Source organism: Fusarium verticillioides, chromosome 6 (genome assembly GCF_000149555.1).
Source record: "Fusarium verticillioides 7600 chromosome 6, whole genome shotgun sequence".
In the NCBI taxonomy this organism is placed as follows: Eukaryota; Fungi; Ascomycota; class Sordariomycetes; order Hypocreales; family Nectriaceae; genus Fusarium; species Fusarium verticillioides.
Window position 1 is genome coordinate 2,583,029 of NC_031680.1, and position 16,776 is coordinate 2,599,804.

The following is a 16,776-nucleotide window of genomic DNA, read 5'->3' on the forward strand; positions in this document are numbered from 1 at the left end:
GACGCTTACTTTGTCGTACAGACATGAGTCTCCACCTCAAACCAAGGTCTGACACTGACCACATTAACGTCATCGGTGACTGCTCTCCATCAACGATGGCGTCGCAAATTGCAAAAATCAAGGACAACTTGTGCACAGAGCCTTGAAATTAATTATCATTTTCAATATTACATATGCTTCTATTTGGTAAAATATTACATGAAGCCTTAGTATTCGCAGAGCTATATAAAATGCAGTCATCATGACGCCAGGAGACTTCTTAGATTTTATCTTGATGGAATATCATTATCGCCTATGATAGAATTTTGGTACAATTTTTTCTCGTAAGGCGATGTTAGTTTATGCCCTGTATGATGGGTCTTTCGTAGCGCCCGCCGCAGGGAATTCTCAATTGATGGGCATTATCTCCCAATATGATCCATGAGTTGGGTGTGATCCCGGGCATGAATGGTAGGCCGGGTTGGCCCCTGAAAACGCGATTGGTAGTGGCGCTGTATCCAAGCCAGAGCACTCTGTTGTGTGCTACGGCCTGGTTTTGCTTGTCAAAACTGCCACACCATAGTCGTTCCATGCTCTGTCCTAAACTCCATGTTACCAACATCCTCAGCCTCGCCTTCGCCCCCATTTATCACAAATACCTCTTGCGCCAACCTTATCAGATTACTTTCTCGCAGGATTCGCAAGCTGGGATGAGCTGTTGATTTGTACAATTCATTAGCACCTTTCCTCCTCCGTCTCGTTGCTGTTCTGCTCGTCTGCAGAACCTTTGACCCCGCATCCAGCCATTGCCCATCACACTGCGTTGGTACATGTGGTATCTGTCTACCTTACTTAAGGTACTCAAGGACTGAAACACTTCGTAACTTTTTCTTGATCTCGGCCAGACGTTTCCTCTGGTATGCATACAACCTTGAATTACCCTCATATCCTTGAGTACATTGCACACACCACAACAAGCTCAGGGAAGTACCTTTCTTATTCTAACAACTTTTTGTCCCAGTTATCTGTCAACCCTCATATTTCGTATGGGGTATACGAGCTTTCATATTTTCCAACTCCTGTCCATTCGGCGAATCTGAGAACACAAGGATACCTGAAAGAACTTCAACGTGAAGTTTGCCAGGTTGCCATACGGTACTCCCATACAAGATTCACTCACTGTGGCCACATATCATTGCAAAATAACGCAAGACAACCCCATTTCAAAGTCAACAATCCTGGTAGCAACCTTATCAAAACTTGCGTTTATTCTGGCTCATTACTTAGCCCCAGGCTTTTTTTGTTGCTCTTCTTTCCCAACTACAAGAGCCCCTAGTCGTTGAGCCGTACTAGAGTCTCAAAGGCCTAGACCGCCCACTACTCGACTCCATTTAGCTCCGAAAGAATCGCACCATCTATTTCCCCTCCATCGCTCCTTCATGTACCCATCTCTAATCGATCGCGTCCCGTCTCCCGATCGATAGCTCCCCGCGGTCTTGTTAGGATATTCGCCGTTATTTCCACGCTGCTCTGAATTTTCTGGCCATTATTTCCTCCTTACCACTCTCTTATCGAACCCATCCAACGACATAGTCAAAAGAATCAGCCTTTCTGTATTCTGATTCCATCGACGCACCTCATATCCGATGTCTGCCTCCGACTCGATCCCGGCCACGCCGGAGGACTGGAAGGATCTGTCGACACCTGCATCTCCAGGCTCTGAAGATTCGTCAGAACCCAGTACGCCGCTCGAGTCTCCCAGTCATGATAGCCCAGGTGAGCCTCCTCGAAGAGTACCATCTCTGCGCTCCGTCTCCGATCCTCGCAACATGAACCCGAATTCAACTGCTATGGGTGTTTTAGGCATGGCCAGGCGGCCTGTACAAACATCCTCGAGTTTTGCTGGAAGTAGTAGTGCCTCGGTAGAAAACAGTATAATGGCCAAAGCCCGAGCATTACATCGACATCGCATGGAGAAGGGCATGTCTCCCGCTGGAAACCCCGGGACACCCTCAGGATCATCGCCTACGGCCAGCGTCGCTAACGGATTCCCTACCAACCTGGGATTGCCGCCAAATATGCAACGACCGCACGCACCACATGTCAATTCAGCTCCTGCGATAACGAAGCCCTCGCTGAGCGAGAGAAGGGCCATGGGCGGCGGTATGGGCATGAAGCTGTCTGATATGGGTAGGCCTGGCCCTGCGACCGCCACTGGTAAGAAACGGGGGCCTCCTGGAAAGCTTTCTGATATCACAGGTGATGTGCCAGGTAGCCAACGATCCAACGGAGCAGGTGGTGGTCAGGGGTCGAAAATGGACGACTTCAAGAAATATATCGACACAGAGAAGGGCTGGGTAACCTTTGATGGCGCTGCCACAATCACACGGACAGGTGTCAACTTTGCCAATGGCCAAACCTTCAGCATATCTCTTGATGAAGTTGAAGTCTTGACCGAGCTGGGTAAAGGAAATTACGGAACAGTCTACAAGGTCAAGCATGCCAAGCGAAGAGTCCCTCGCTTCGGACAAGGCCTCTCGAGAAAGCCTCTCCCTGTTCAGTATTCGCAGTCGGATCCTTCTCCCGTCAGATCTGCGGAAGACTCTGCCGAGGGCTTGTCAGAGACCACCGACGGTACAACGGGCACAGTGATGGCGATGAAAGAAATGCGCTTGGAGCTTGACGACGCCAAATTCACGACCATTCTGAAGGAGCTTGTCATCTTACACGAGTGTGTTTCTCCGTATATCATCGACTTTTATGGCGCCTTCTTCCAGGAGGGTGCTGTTTACATGTGCATTGAGTATATGGATGGCGGGTCCATCGATAAGTTGTATAATGGTGGAATCCCGGAGAATGTTCTTCGAAAAATCACATATTCTACTGTGATGGGTCTAAAATCACTGAAGGAGGAGCACAGCATTATACATCGTGACGTCAAGCCAACAAACATCCTGGTCAATACACGAGGCCAGGTCAAGATTTGCGATTTTGGTGTCAGTGGTAATCTGGTAGCTAGTATAGCGCGAACCAACATCGGCTGTCAGAGCTATATGGCCCCCGAGAGAATCTCTGGTGGCGGATTCGCGCAAGCTGGTAACTCCGATGGCTCATACAGCGTTCAGAGCGATGTCTGGAGTTTGGGCCTGACCATCATCGAGTGTGCTAAGGGCGCTTATCCCTACCCACCGGAGGTCTCTTCTACTATTTTCAGCCAACTGAGTGTAAGCGCTCCGCCATTGAGTTAAACCAGTCATGGGTTACTAACATGCTACAGGCCATTGTTGAAGGTGAACCACCTGCAATGCCAGAGGACACTTACTCGGACATGGCCAAGGATTTTGTGAAAAGCTGTCTTCACAAGATTCCTATGAAGCGGCCAACCTACGCCATGCTGTTGAAACATCCGTGGCTCGTTGAATTTACAAAGCCTCAAACAATTGCGGAAGAAGCTGAGGAAGGCGACGGAGTTGATACGGTCGCCGAAGCTGTTGGTAAAATCAATTTGGACTCATCAACTGCAGATGCTGAAGTAGCAGATTGGGTCAATGGCGTTCTACAACGAGAGAAAGATGGTCTGAAGGAGGACGGGCCCTTGAAACCGGCACTACACAATGCACCCCTTGATAGCGTCAGTCCTATGTCGAGCCCAAAGGATGCATAAAAGTTTGAAAAGCCGGGACGGCCCGGCCCAACCCTGCTTCTCGGGGGAAATACTCGGCCATCTAGGAAGCATGCCAACGGAGCAGGTATCTAGTTGGCTACAGGACTACCTATGGATAACAACCATCTGCTTAACGGCTCTCTTTCCAAGGTGTTAACCTTTTATCATCGGCAGTAACACAGCACAAAGTCCCCATGCATCAGCATGTGTTACTTACATCATTTTGACCTTCTTTTTCTGCATTTTTTGGAGGACACTCCTACTCCTGTACACGCTTTAGGATGGGGTTTAGACAAATTAGGGCCGGATTTTGGCATTTGTTTTTCGTCAGAACAAAACTGGGCGAATGACCAAGTTGGAAAACGAACCAGGATAGCATGTTGTTGTTTTCATTTCATGTACTCGAACGAAAGGGACAGCGGCGAACAACACAGGATAAAAGAGAGGGATCTGGAGGTGACTTCAGCCTTCAATCGTTTAACGAGAGTCGGGGTCGGGTGTGATATGCATTTCATAGTTTGGCGAATGGACGAATAACGTCAATATGATATATGCATAATGATTTGAGCTTATGATACTAAGTACCTCGTGGACTAGGCAATGATAACATTACCTATCCTCACTGCAGCAGTACGTAATGAAGAGTGATAACTTGTGTGAAACCATAAGCCCGGGGTCGTTGCCCGAGAATGGCTACATGATTCAAGTGGAAATGTCGAGAACAGAAACTAGAATATTAAGACTTAAAAATAAAAAACGCTTGTATTGTTTGTTGTAATATCATACATTCATAGTAACTATTAGACAGCTGATGAAAGCAAGCTTCTCGTAGATCTCGCCCATAACTTCAACATTACGTTCTGAGAAAATCCATTCTCCTCGCCAAACACATCGTGAATACATACCTGCACAGGAGCGCAGATCATGGATGATGAATGAAATATAGACGGGACAAAATTGCAGCGTCGGGCGCGAACAACCATTGAGGCTGTTGTGGACACGATCACTGCGGCTGTTCATGCTCGTTCCTCATCGAGCTCTGCCGAAAGTTGGAGAGTCGATCGGATTTGGCCTAACAGACGGTTACCAGGTAAAAGTTTAGGAATAGTCATCCTTAACACGGCGGCCCTCATAGCCTGGGCCGTGGCTGCTGCGCACGCTTCGTCTACGGCGCCATGAGCGGCCGCTGTAACCTCCGCTTGACGACTTGTCACCGCGCATGCCTAAGCAGAAGAGAATGGTAGCAATGAGCAGAGTGGCCCATGATGCCCACGCAAAACCAAAGGCATAGCGGCCGATCGAGGCCGATCGACCGTCGCGGTGAAAGGCATTGCGAGCGAGAACCCAGGTAGCACTAACCAGAGATGTCAGTCAACATCTGAACCATCATACAGGGGTCAGAGATACATACGTCATTAGGGACATGGCAACTGAGGAGCAGAAAAGGGCGAACATGGACATGAGGCTAGAGATTCCAGCACCAAGACGGCCACAGCAGGCAATGAAGCCAGTGAAGAAGGCGATGGTCTCGAAGAAAAGAGTGATCAGGATGAAAACCCAGCCAAACCGCCACAAGAAGAACTGTCTGTTCGATGTGGTATCACCAGCACGACCACCGACAAGCGAGCTGGGCGCATTACGTGGGTTTGAGTCCCAGGCGCGACCGATGACGGGGGCAGCGCGGGCGCCATCGCAATCGTTGTTGCCGGCACCGCAAATGTAGAAGAAGTTCCATTGTGTGACTTCACGAGCACCCGAGATACCGCCAGTGTCGGCGCGGAGGAAATACGTCTTATCGAATGGCGTGGTAGAGGTCAAGCCTGAGAGGATGATGAACCAGAGGAAGAGGAGGGAAACAGCGAGGAGGACCAGGCCAGCGAGGCCAAGAGGAGCGTCTGCGGCAGGTCAGTCAGCCATCTGTTGGTCAAGCCATACAACTGAGTCAGGAGAGAAACTTACTCTTCGCCATGGCTATATGCCGTTGGAAAGTATACACTACTCTCCAGCTGAAAAGTATCTGACCACAACCGATCAAACTCAAGCGTTGATGCAAGCACTTCTGCCCAAAAGATCGAACTCGAAAGGATTAATTTACTGGGATGGGGCGCCGGGGATTGGATGTCGTCACGCTGCCAGGGTCACCGTCAAGGAAAAGGCTGCAGCTAAAAACCACGGCTAATGGGATCTTGCGTCTTATTTAATAGGTAGCTCTCGACCAGGGTTCAGAGTCTGTTTGCGTTGTGGAGAACAGTCGTCTGGAATTGTTGAGAGATGGCGATGGATCTTATAAAAGTTAGGAAGAGGGAGCCGGAAGAGAAATAAGGCCTGGGTTGAGGATTGACGATCCTTATGAACCTTGTTCATTAGCTCTGGGAGGGTTTCTTGTTTTTGTTTCTGGAGCCTTTTCCTTAGCGTCTACTCCATAGGAGTGATGTGATGCTCTGGAGACGGACTGGCTTGTCGGTGTGGGGATCGGGAGATGTGTGTCTCAGTCGAATTGTACGACGGCGATTAGTATGTTTCTTCTCCCTTCGGCTGAGGAAAGACACGGAGTTCCCAGTGCATGAATGACTTTGCAGAGGAGCGAGAGGATATGATTGTAGGGAGCAAGCATACGACTTGTCATTTAGGAAAGGAACGCAACCCAAATAAAATCACCATCGAAGCGTTACGTGGGTCTCCATGGGCTGCCCAGTGCCACCCTTGACGGGTGCTCGCCTTAGGTAGGCCCAGGGCACATTGATCCCGGCTGCAGCAACAGTACACTGAATCACACTAAAGGAAATCCCTGCAGAGACTCTGGATGCTCTGGAGTCTGGTGGGCAGCAGTAGATGATGCTTCCACCTTATTCCTACGGATCTAGCCTGGCTAACTGGCACCCTTCGATGCCCGAAGCGAAAGGAACTTGCTAGACTAGTGCATCTTAAGGTAAAGAAAAGTTCCGAGTGCACGACAGCTCAGTGATGACGACAGTGGGCAACGATGGACCAGAGATGCACCACAACATCTTACCCAATGGAGCAAAGCTGTAGCGATCATTTTGTCCCTATTGGGGTTTAGCGCACCACTTCCCTGATGTCATGAGACACAGGTGAATGATGCGACAGCGACGTCTACGAAAAGGCAGTGATTGTCGATGATGGATGGGACGGTCGCTTTTGAGACTGCCAATGCTCGCCAAGCTACCAAGATCGAGAGCTTGACATTCGCTTGTGCTACGTTTTCTGAGTTACCCTAGGTAAGTTAGGTAGTGTTGAGACATGGTCTTCGTCAAGTTGATTGAGTTGAGATGTTTTTTATCTGTATTACAGTACCAGCAGTTTCAAGCCGGGAGCTCCGATCAAAAGTAGAGCTCTTACCCACTCACTGATGGACTGGTGTTTTCAACTGACGAGCTCCATCAAGGCACTCGAGGCACTTCAGCTCTCGGCTCTCCAGGTATGGGTCTCAGACAGCTACCTAAGCTTAGTCTTGAGTTAGTTTCTTAGTTTCAGCTGGCATTGTGTACAATTACTCCAGTGTCACCTACTGCCTGTCATTTGGCAGCCTCTTGTTGTGTGTGGTTACTTTTGAATTTTTCAACTGCCAAAGCCACGATCGTGAAGCTCAATCACTTCAACGTGCGCACAAGGTTTCTCTTCCATATCGAATGTCAATTAAAAGCAGACATCACATGCAAAGGTCAATTTCGAAATTAGACTCTCGGCGGCCTCCGTCCGTTGATCTTCGGCCCTGAGCTACCGACGTCACCACTGCTGGCTTTTCTGTGCCCCACGGGATCGTCCACCAGAAACTCACTTCTTACCAAGGCATATCGCGCATGCCTACTGTACGCCAGAGTTTGTACGGAGGTTACCCCCGATTTGTGATCTTGAGCATACAGTACGACAAGCCAGATCGACCCCAATTGATCGTGGCTACTCTGCGGGCTCTGTGATCGGCATCTTCGCCGGGGGATCTGCCTGGAAGCCGGACCACAATGCCGTTTGGCTTGCGGCTAAAGGCCATTCCGTCCTCCGCCATAAAATCTACTTCGTTCCGTATCGGAGCCGGGACATCGGCCGGTCATGTCCTCCTCAGCCGGTGGTCATCCACTTACACCACTCCGACGTCAGACCTACCTCCACTCAACCTCCTCGTTCATCGACATCTCACAGGGTCGGGCCCTGATGCTTTCGTTCCCTATGACACTGCCAATAATGAGCAGGAAGAACTCCGCTCGTCGTTTCTCAAGTGGAAGAGTTTGAGCGAGGAACAGCAACAAGACAGAGGCCCCATACCCCGCCCTCATCTTCTTTCTTTTGAACCAGCACCAACTCTCACGCTTGGGCGTCGCCAGCGCCCCCTCACTTCCGAGCAAACCTCCTACTTCAAGTCTCCCCTCTACGTTAGTCTTCCTCATCGGCGTAACCCTGTCGAAGAGCAGAGCTTCATTCCTGAGGTCAAACAGACAAGCCGTGGGGGTTTGACAACCTACCATGGTCCTGGTCAGCTTGTCTTGTGGCCTGTGCTAGACATGCACTCTCCTCTGTATGCGCATTACTCAGTCATGTCGTATGCGGACCATCTCGAGGCAACCACACGTCGCCTGCTGGCACGTTTGTTCGGTTTGGAAACTTATACAACCCGAGATGAACCTGGAGTCTGGGTCCGTACCCCCGCCGGTCAGCCAGAACGCAAAATCGCAGCAATTGGGGTTCATCATCGGAGACACGTCACAGCCCTTGGCATTGCTATCAACATCGACGTTTCGGTAGATGGTCCCGATGTTATTAATCCTTGGGCTCGTTTTGTTCCTTGTGGCCTTGAAGGTAAGCTTGTCACCTCTGTGGTTGCCGAATTAGCAATAAAAGATGGTATTGTGCGGCTTGGTGGCTGGAATACTGCCTCATTAGCAGCCGTGTGGGCGAGAATATTTGAAGAAGGGATAGTAGATGATACAAAGAGAAGTATTGACGGCGAGGGGAGCTCTCAGTTCCGTCGAGCAGTCTCATGATACGTGACTAGTAAACTCGATCAATGCTGTCAGGCCTTCACGAAACAACACTGGCTAAACGAGTATTATGTGTCAATGTATACTATACGCTTTCGGTTCGGGTACTTATGTGATATATATGTATATATTTATACGAAGGTAAATGACTCAGGGCGGGCTCATAGCTAGTTGTCATCATTCTCTAGAAGCCCATATTCAAGACTATTAATTCCTGAGGTAATTTTAACTCGATTATTGTGAGCAGTGTTCTAGCAGATCATGAAGAGCCCATCAATCGCAGACTCATAGATACTGGTATCAGATCAGTGTGTTCATACTGGGTTACATAATCATATAATTATTATCATGTCATATCCTCTGGTTTAATTGAACGATCAAACCAACTGCTACTTGTTGTGACTGATGAGGAGTAGACCAAGTCGGGCGTGTTGGTGAAGTAAGTAAATGATGATATTGAGAAACTGATCTACACCGGAGTTGTATCTTATCGATGAGGGCCCTTGGATTTTGGTTTCAAAGACTAATATGTCTAAATACTATATAGCTATATAATAACTTATGAACCAACACTCATTTGCCCGACTCAACTGTAGTGACAAAAGTCAAATAAATGACTATGCCAATCGATCACTCAACGAATCTGCAGTGATTGCTTGGGGCGTGAGACAAACTGATCAAGAAATGTCTCAAGTTATAAACAGGATCGTAGGGTAGCTGCCTGCACATGCGCGGCGAGAGGATGACACCATTTAACATCCCTGTCGTCGCTTAGAAAGCATACAGTAACCATCTCGGCCTGAGCCGGTGAATATCGTTGACGTCTAGAATTATATCGGAGCCAATCAGAGTCAGAAGCGCCATCGCCAGTACCCTGTCATAACGATCCAGGGACCTCTGATGATCGGCCATTTCTTTTTTTTGCTTTCGGTTATTCTTCTGCGTGCTTTGGGTTGCCTTTGACTTACAAAACTCGGGGTTTGCCCCCCCGAAATTGTCAAAATGATGTATATGCCTCTCCATACCTATAATATGCATACGGAAGCCAGAATGACACAAAAAGAAGAATATGCTTAATATAACCGGCCTTGTCACTGTGCCAGCAGATTTGTGATTCCGATACCGACCCACCTGCCAACGATCAAATTCGACTACACCCACTTCGGCATCAAGCAATTTATATTCCACTCATCCTCTGATATACTAGCTTGAACCTGGCATCCTCTTGATACCGTCTTGTTTTCATTCTTTTGGTTCATTTGCTACCGTCTGTAAATTGAGCAGAGCCATGGACCCTCTCGTGGCCGCAGAACTGGAAAAGTTCGACGATAGTGTGGCATTCCGTGCTCGGCCACAACATGTCCACCACACTTGGGCGCGCACATTTTCGTCCCTCCCAGAGCTTTTCATCCAACCCGAGTCTTTGCCTGAAGTTGAAAAAGTTGTGAATCTGGCGCGAAGATGCCGTCGGCGTCTAGTGACGACTGGTTGTGGCCATTCGCCCTCCAATATCACTTGTACATCCAGTTGGCTCGTCAACCTGGACAACTTCAACAGGGTACTCTCGGTGAACAAAGAAACGGGTGTTGTTACCATGGAGGGTGGAATCAGGCTTTACGCCCTCTGTGAAGAGCTCGAGAAGCATGGACTCACGATGCCAAATCTTGGAAGCATCAATGAGCAGTCTATTAGTGGCGCTATCTCAACAGGTACCCATGGAAGCAGTCTACGCCATGGACTGATGTCCGAAGATGTCCTCTCTCTTAAGGTTACAATGGCAGATGGAACTACGGTGTACTGCTCTAAAGACACCAAGACGGACCTTTTCAGAGCTGCCCTTCTTTCTCTTGGCGCTATTGGTATCATTACCGAAGTTTCCTTCCAGGCAGTTCCAGCCTTTACTCTGAAGTGGGAACAGAGCATTGACACAGACTACAAGATGTTTGAGTCTTGGAACCGAAACCTATGGACACAGAGTGAATTTGTCAGGGTCTGGTGGTTCCCCTACACAAGACGTGCAGTGGTGTGGCAGGCAGAACAAACCGACGAGGAACACCGCGACCCTCCTCAGAGTGGGTATGACGGCTCAATCGGCTACTATGTCTACCACAATCTTCTCTATCTTGCCCAACACGTTCCGCGAATCCTGCCATGGGTTGAGTGGTTTGTCTTCGGTATGCAGTATGGCTTTCGGAATGGAACCACTTCATCAGCTGTTCAACCAAGCCGCAAAGCACTGCTCATGAACTGCCTATATTCCCAGTTTGTTAACGAGTGGGCCATCCCTCTTGATAAGGGCCCCGAGGCGCTCCGGAGACTGAGCTCTTGGCTTAACCACTTGTCTCCTGATGACCCTGATTACGTTCCTCACGACATCCCCTTCTCTGCGGACGGTCTTTACGTCCACGCACCTGTCGAAGTGCGCGTAAGTGACACCACTCTCACCTCGAACGTACGGCCATACCTCGATATCACTGTTGAAAACGGACCTACATTGTACCTCAACGCAACACTATATCGCCCCTATCTCATGGACCCTCCTTGCCACGAACGATACTACGAGGCTTTTGAGTGGCTGATGAAAGACCTTGGAGGTCGACCGCACTGGGCCAAGAATTTTAGAACCACTCGGTCTGAGATTGAAGCGTTCTATGGAAAGCAACTTGAATCGTTTCGAGCCATACGCAACGATGTTGACCCTCAGGGCATGTTTGTCGGGCCATGGCATCGAGAAACAATTATGGAGAATGGCGAGGGTCTTGAATTGGAAGAGGTTGAGATTCGAAGAGAGAAGAACCGCACAGGAGGTGTCACCACGTTTGGAATCATTTGATAGCGTAACCCGCCACAACAATAGGTCATGGGAATTAGATATATCGCTTGCCACATGGCCCATCAAAAACGACTTCAATATCGGGAATTGTGATGTGATCCGGACGGCCTAGGCAGCATGCCGCCCCCATCCACTTGATGATCGAGAACGGGAATCAAGTATTAATATTAAAACCACTCGCTTAATTTGTCACATATCCGTCTGAAAGAGGAAGAAAAAAAAAAGGATGCCAGTGTAGTGACTTCTAGAAGAATACGCGGCACAGCCCACCAATCACAAGTAACATTGCAAAGTGTTCTGCATTAGATTTGTCGGTAGCCAGCCTTCTCATCGATATGTCGGTAGCGTTCGCGCTCCTTGCGGTCCTTGAGCAGACATGCAATGCACAAGATAAAGATAGCATCGATACCTATATGTGGGAAATTAGTTTGCAATGTTTCGGCGCACAATTGCGCAAGAAATGAAAACTTGAACTCACCAACGATTCCAAACAGAACAGTAAAAATGCTGTCGATATGTAGGTTTGCAAAACTTGAGATTGATGCCGCACAGCCACGTAGCAGCGCTGCACTTGCAGGACTGCTGCAAGTCGAATCCATCACAAAAGCCGGAGTTGTGCTATTGAAATAACCACAACACTGAAACTGTAAGGATTCGGGTTAATACGTCTCGTGGTGTCAGATGTCAGTGAAACTTACCGAGTCCTGGATCAAGCTCTGTACGTCTGGCTCTTGGTCGATGTAGATATTGAAAAATTGCTCACTCATCCTCAACGTCATAACCCAGAGGAACACAGCCACACACATAGTGAATATCGCGCACACTGTCACCATATATCCCGACACCTTGAGAAAGCTTCGAGCGGGCATGACGAGTCCGGGCAGTGTTACTGCAAACGTGACGAGAATGAAAATGGCATTGACGATACCGGCGGTCAGGGGAAACCTTTGGTACAGCAAGTTCCTTGTAACATCCTCGCCATCAGTAGGCGTGTTCTTCATCTGGCTCTGTACGACCAGCGAAAAAACCAACTCCATGACACCCGAACCTAGGAAGAGAGCGTCGGCAACGACCGTCGAGAGGAAGATCTTGTCGACCATATTGGCGGTGCTGCAGACAATACGCTGTAGGGAATCGGTAAGGAGGCTTTATAATCTGTTTGATTCGAGGTTTGATCTCTATGTCGAATATTCTCGAGTAGATTCGCTAGGAAATATGGTTGGTGAGACGTCCAGCGCCTGGTATATTGAGCCTCGTCGAGAGGTCGAAATGAATGAAGGGAGCGTTCTCAAGAGGTCAACCCTCGAGAACTGCAAATATATTCAAAAGAAAGAGAGAAACAACTAATAAAACAGCACGCGCCGAAGCGAGCACGGAAGTTCCGTTGGAGAGAATGTGTAGTATAGTATTAAAGAGAGGTGAAAGACTACAATGACTCCCTGAGCCTACGAGAAGAACACGACAACCGACCGGCCCATGAACAACGAGTCACGGAAAACCAAACGAGACCGAGACCAACAATGAAACGAGACTTCTGTCCAAACGTCTCGGAAAACACCTGATTGTTGACGAGTTCCGCTGCCAATGCTGTTTCAGGAGATGGATTTTTGCCGCAGAATTGTCAACGGACCCCCTTGATGGTGGTGCCACGAGGAGGCGGTGGCCAATCACAGGCCTCAAAACTGTAGTTGAATACCCCCTTTGGGATAATGGTCTCTGGAGCCAAGAAACTTGAGACTCGGTAAAAGCCTACTAGAGGCCAACGACAGTGGCTTAGGGATGATCGTAAAACCACAAAAGGGGAGTCGAAATGCTTGGAAACCTGTTCAAACTTGTAGCAGGAGCCGCCAAGTTATCATTCTGATCTGATTTCTGGCGTGATCTTGTTTCTTTTGCTCGCAGGATCTACGTTCTGACGCACAACCGCTTGTCAAGAGGTTTCCAGAACATCAATCCCTCCGGTAGTTGAGATTTATGCGATTGCCTGAAGCCCAGGGGAAATGAGGAAAGGTCCACCAAGCCCTAACTGTTGCAACGTCTGCGGGTGCAAACCCCAGCCTGCCGGTAGCTCTTATGAGCTTAATCGTCCAAAGACGTCGATGAATACTCCTTGAGGGATGGTGTTGTGTTAGCCGAACAACTACCTGTCAGCAATTGATGATATCCTTGACAGAGAATTTCGTATAAAAACTGAATACCATCACCATCTCGCACTTGGACAAAAGACTGCCAACGCAATGATTATTTCTTTCTCAGTCGTCATCCTTGGTGCCGTGGCATTCCGGTCCCGGGCAATCCTGTCACCCTTCTGTAGGATATCGATAGTGGACTTAATAAGGTAGGGAGGATTAGACGAACCGAACTTCACAACTGGGTTCATGTTCGCAAATTTAACGGTGAGCAATGCAGCATTAAAAGGTTAGCCTATCAGTCTATCACTGATTTGTGCGTATTGATAGCGATATGCTCGCTGCAAGAGGCGATGAAGCCTCTCGTCACGGTCAAGTTGGCAGATATCTGTAATATGAGCCGCATAAAACCTTGCTGCTCTTATGCTGCTGCACGTGAGAATGGAAGCGACCAAGCCTCGGACAATCCCTGAGATCAAAGGGAGGACCTTCTGAAGCTCTTGTCCATTGACAAACCAGTGCCAGCCAACAGTCCAAGCGCCGACCCCACATCGGCGAGCTCTTGCTTTTTTCTTAGGTAACTATCAGAGGAACTTTCGTGGCCCTGTAGAACGATATGCTTTTGAGCGTGCTCGAGGCTTATCGTCTTTAAAGCACGAACATTACTCTATTTTAGTGGACATCTATAAAGAATACTCTAGATCTGGTATTCAGCCAGCTATGTTACTGACGCCACGCAATGCTACGATACCACTCTCACTGGCGTATCGAAAGATGATCTGGCTGACCACGTTCACAGCAAACATGGTTTGCTGCACCAAGTGCCATGCTGACACTGTGCCATTCTTGGGGAGCTTCCTGTTCCAGCTAAGCTTAGTTTATGGAGGTGGAGGGCCCGCTCAGAACCTTGGCAACTAGCCTGAGCTTTGGCCTGATAGAATTCAATGGCTACCGCTCGCCGTTGCTTGTCATTGGCAAGGTTAGCTCCGAGCACCTTGAACATAAGGTAGTTTTCCCCGCTCGATGTACCCATGGACCGTGCGCTGGGTTGCAAGTTGAGAGAACGACAGCGTCTCTGACTGTCCCATCTTGGCCATCTGGTTGATGGTCATTCGTGAATTGCTTTGCGGCACCTTTCCTCCTGTGGGATGAATCCATTCTTGTTCCGTCTGTGCCTCCAGCCTTAAATGCAAGATTGAACTCTTACATGTGAGATCGAAGGATCAGTCAGTCTCAGGATATCAAGAATTCTATCCATCTATGGATACTCCGTACTATTGTCGATATTCATTCCTCACTGATACGGCTTCCCAACCACCTAGACTAACTTTTGGTCGCGCCCAAACTTGACACGGCTTGGTGCAAGTGACTTTACGGCATCTCATCATGTCAATTGTAGGTCTTTATTCCGCACTTAGATTGCCCCTTATCGCGGAACAAACAAACCATGAAGCCGTTCCCCGCCACCCTCCCACGGAGCCGAGGTTTTGTCCACCAATCCCCGGGATCGAGCTGTACCCCCAGGGAGTAAGAAAACCTCTGATGCTAAGCTACTATTAAGGCGCCAAAAACACCTAATCCAACGCCTGCCAAATTATACTGAATTTACTCAGGTATTTATGTCATGTAAAATAGAGGCTCTCGAGCTTTCAAGTTTCTTACAATCCCGTGTACTTGTTGTGTTCCCCGCTTCAAGTAGTAGTGATGATCAGTGAACGAGCTATCAATTTGGTTGACACAAACGCTGCACAAGATCTTATCCTGTTCCAGACAACGAGACAACAGGGACGATGTTTGTTCTCGAGCCCTTCAGCCTGTGTGATACCATTACTGCCTGAATACATTATACAGCAGATCCCAAAGTGGATGTTCATAGTTCGTCTTTGTTGAAAGCCGATGAAGCACAAGTTTGAGCAAGCTCCCGCCAATCATGTCTATACACCGTTGCGGCATATTTGCAGGACGGTCTAGATCAGTTTGAACTTTGAACATCCATCCCTGGTAGCCAGGGGCAGCCAGAGCCAAGAAATTAGGCCCGCCTATCCTGCGATTTTCATCTTTGCGATTAATCAGCGACTACGGAGTACGGACAAGTCAATATAAAACCATTTTCATTTAGGTATACGTTGAATTCCAACGTACTTCCCAGCGACATGTCAAATCAACATATTAGCGTATGTTGAGCCTTTGGCTAGCAATATGGAGAAGATCATGTGGTTGATAACATTTTCGACACTCCCGATTCCCTAGACATCTACCTACAGCAATAAGCTCCTGGACATCCAATACAAAGAAGACTTTCTTCGTTCACTCATCGATTCATCACTGGCCAAGTACCAGTCAGGTCCACTTGCTAAAGTGGATGATGCGACAGGTCGAGGCCCAGATACAGATGCACGCGCGACAGGGGAGTAGCACCATGTGTCCATCGAGGACCGACAATTTGAGCCTTTCGTGTTCAGTTTGATCCCTAGGATGTTGAGATGGAGACACTGTGCGACAGATCTGCGCTAGTCGAGATTTGATTGTAAAAGGGAGGCTGGAGCTCGGGTAAGCAATCAGACTTTGCCCTGGCTGTTTGCTCTTTTGTCTTTTTCGTTTTCACGTGGTTACTAAAGCATAAAAGGTATGTAGGTCAACATCGTTGTGTAAAAGCTCAGGTTCAATCAAACATACTGCACTGACCTTGATACGGAGCACTGATGTTGGAGATGTGGAAGCCCTTCTGCAGTTGCAGCCACGCTATGGTTCGTCACGCGGCGGCATGCGTGCGGCGCAGAGAGGCCCACTGATTCAACGGCTCGCGATATCCAGGATAGGACCGAGGGTCTTTGACAGGTAGGTACATATGTACGTACATAACTACTGGAAGCATGTAATAAGAGGTGCCAACTTTGCGGTAGGGCAGCACTGTGTCACTCGCTTGGAAGATGACCGGGCGGAGCGGGATCCCAGTGGAGCTTTGCCTGATGGGCCGAGTCGTGGACCACTGCATCCACATTCAGCCAAACTCTGTCCATTACTTTCAAGGGCTGTTTGAATATCGTGCTCTACGAAGTGACTGAGCATCGAAATGGCAATCCAGAAAGGGAAGCCGATAACGCCTTGCACACAAACCTGCAACGGCGATCGCTTTCATACCCTCTCCATAGCCTTCACGAGGATACATCAAGCAAC

The 16,776-nt window shown here is 48.7% G+C and overlaps 5 protein-coding genes across 7 annotated transcripts; 3 read left to right on the forward strand and 2 right to left on the reverse strand.

Annotated features, from left to right (window-relative positions):
* Positions 1-135: 135 nt before the first annotated feature.
* FVEG_01970 (STE/STE7 protein kinase) lies at positions 136-4,382 on the forward strand (the record flags this gene model as incomplete). Of its 3 annotated transcripts, none has more annotated exons than XM_018889014.1 (3): positions 136-896; positions 1,001-3,203; positions 3,257-4,382. In XM_018889014.1, the coding sequence occupies 2 exons, from the start codon at positions 1,626-1,628 to the stop codon at positions 3,641-3,643; spliced, it is 1,965 nt and encodes a 654-aa protein (XP_018745077.1). In that variant the 3' UTR covers positions 3,644-4,382. The 3 variants fall into 3 exon arrangements, with proteins under 3 accessions (XP_018745077.1, XP_018745076.1, XP_018745078.1); XM_018889015.1 differs by lacking the exon at positions 136-896 and having other exon boundaries at positions 1,626-1,755; positions 1,843-3,203; positions 3,257-4,274; XM_018889013.1 differs by having other exon boundaries at positions 136-3,203; positions 3,257-4,329.
* Positions 4,288-6,527, reverse strand: FVEG_01969 (hypothetical protein). The gene is made up of 3 exons (XM_018889012.1): positions 5,603-6,527; positions 5,055-5,538; positions 4,288-4,997 (listed from the first exon to the last, which is right to left on the reverse strand). The coding sequence occupies exons 1-3, from the start codon at positions 5,610-5,612 to the stop codon at positions 4,742-4,744; spliced, it is 750 nt and encodes a 249-aa protein (XP_018745075.1). The 5' UTR covers positions 5,613-6,527; the 3' UTR covers positions 4,288-4,741.
* A 283-nt stretch (positions 6,528-6,810) lies between these two features.
* FVEG_01968 (lipoyl(octanoyl) transferase) lies at positions 6,811-8,993 on the forward strand. The gene has a single exon (XM_018889011.1). It carries the CDS (start codon positions 7,624-7,626, stop codon positions 8,638-8,640), a length of 1,017 nt encoding a protein of 338 aa, XP_018745074.1. The 5' UTR covers positions 6,811-7,623; the 3' UTR covers positions 8,641-8,993.
* Positions 8,994-9,566: 573 nt separating this feature from the next.
* FVEG_01967 (D-arabinono-1,4-lactone oxidase) lies at positions 9,567-12,300 on the forward strand. The gene has a single exon (XM_018889010.1). It carries the CDS (start codon positions 9,926-9,928, stop codon positions 11,468-11,470), a length of 1,545 nt encoding a protein of 514 aa, XP_018745073.1. The 5' UTR covers positions 9,567-9,925; the 3' UTR covers positions 11,471-12,300.
* On the reverse strand, positions 10,451-13,951 carry FVEG_01966 (hypothetical protein). Its single transcript, XM_018889009.1, has 3 exons — positions 12,169-13,951; positions 11,949-12,114; positions 10,451-11,879 (listed from the first exon to the last, which is right to left on the reverse strand). Exons 1-3 carry the CDS (start codon positions 12,568-12,570, stop codon positions 11,773-11,775), a joined length of 675 nt encoding a protein of 224 aa, XP_018745072.1. The 5' UTR covers positions 12,571-13,951; the 3' UTR covers positions 10,451-11,772.
* Positions 13,952-16,776: the final 2,825 nt, after the last annotated feature.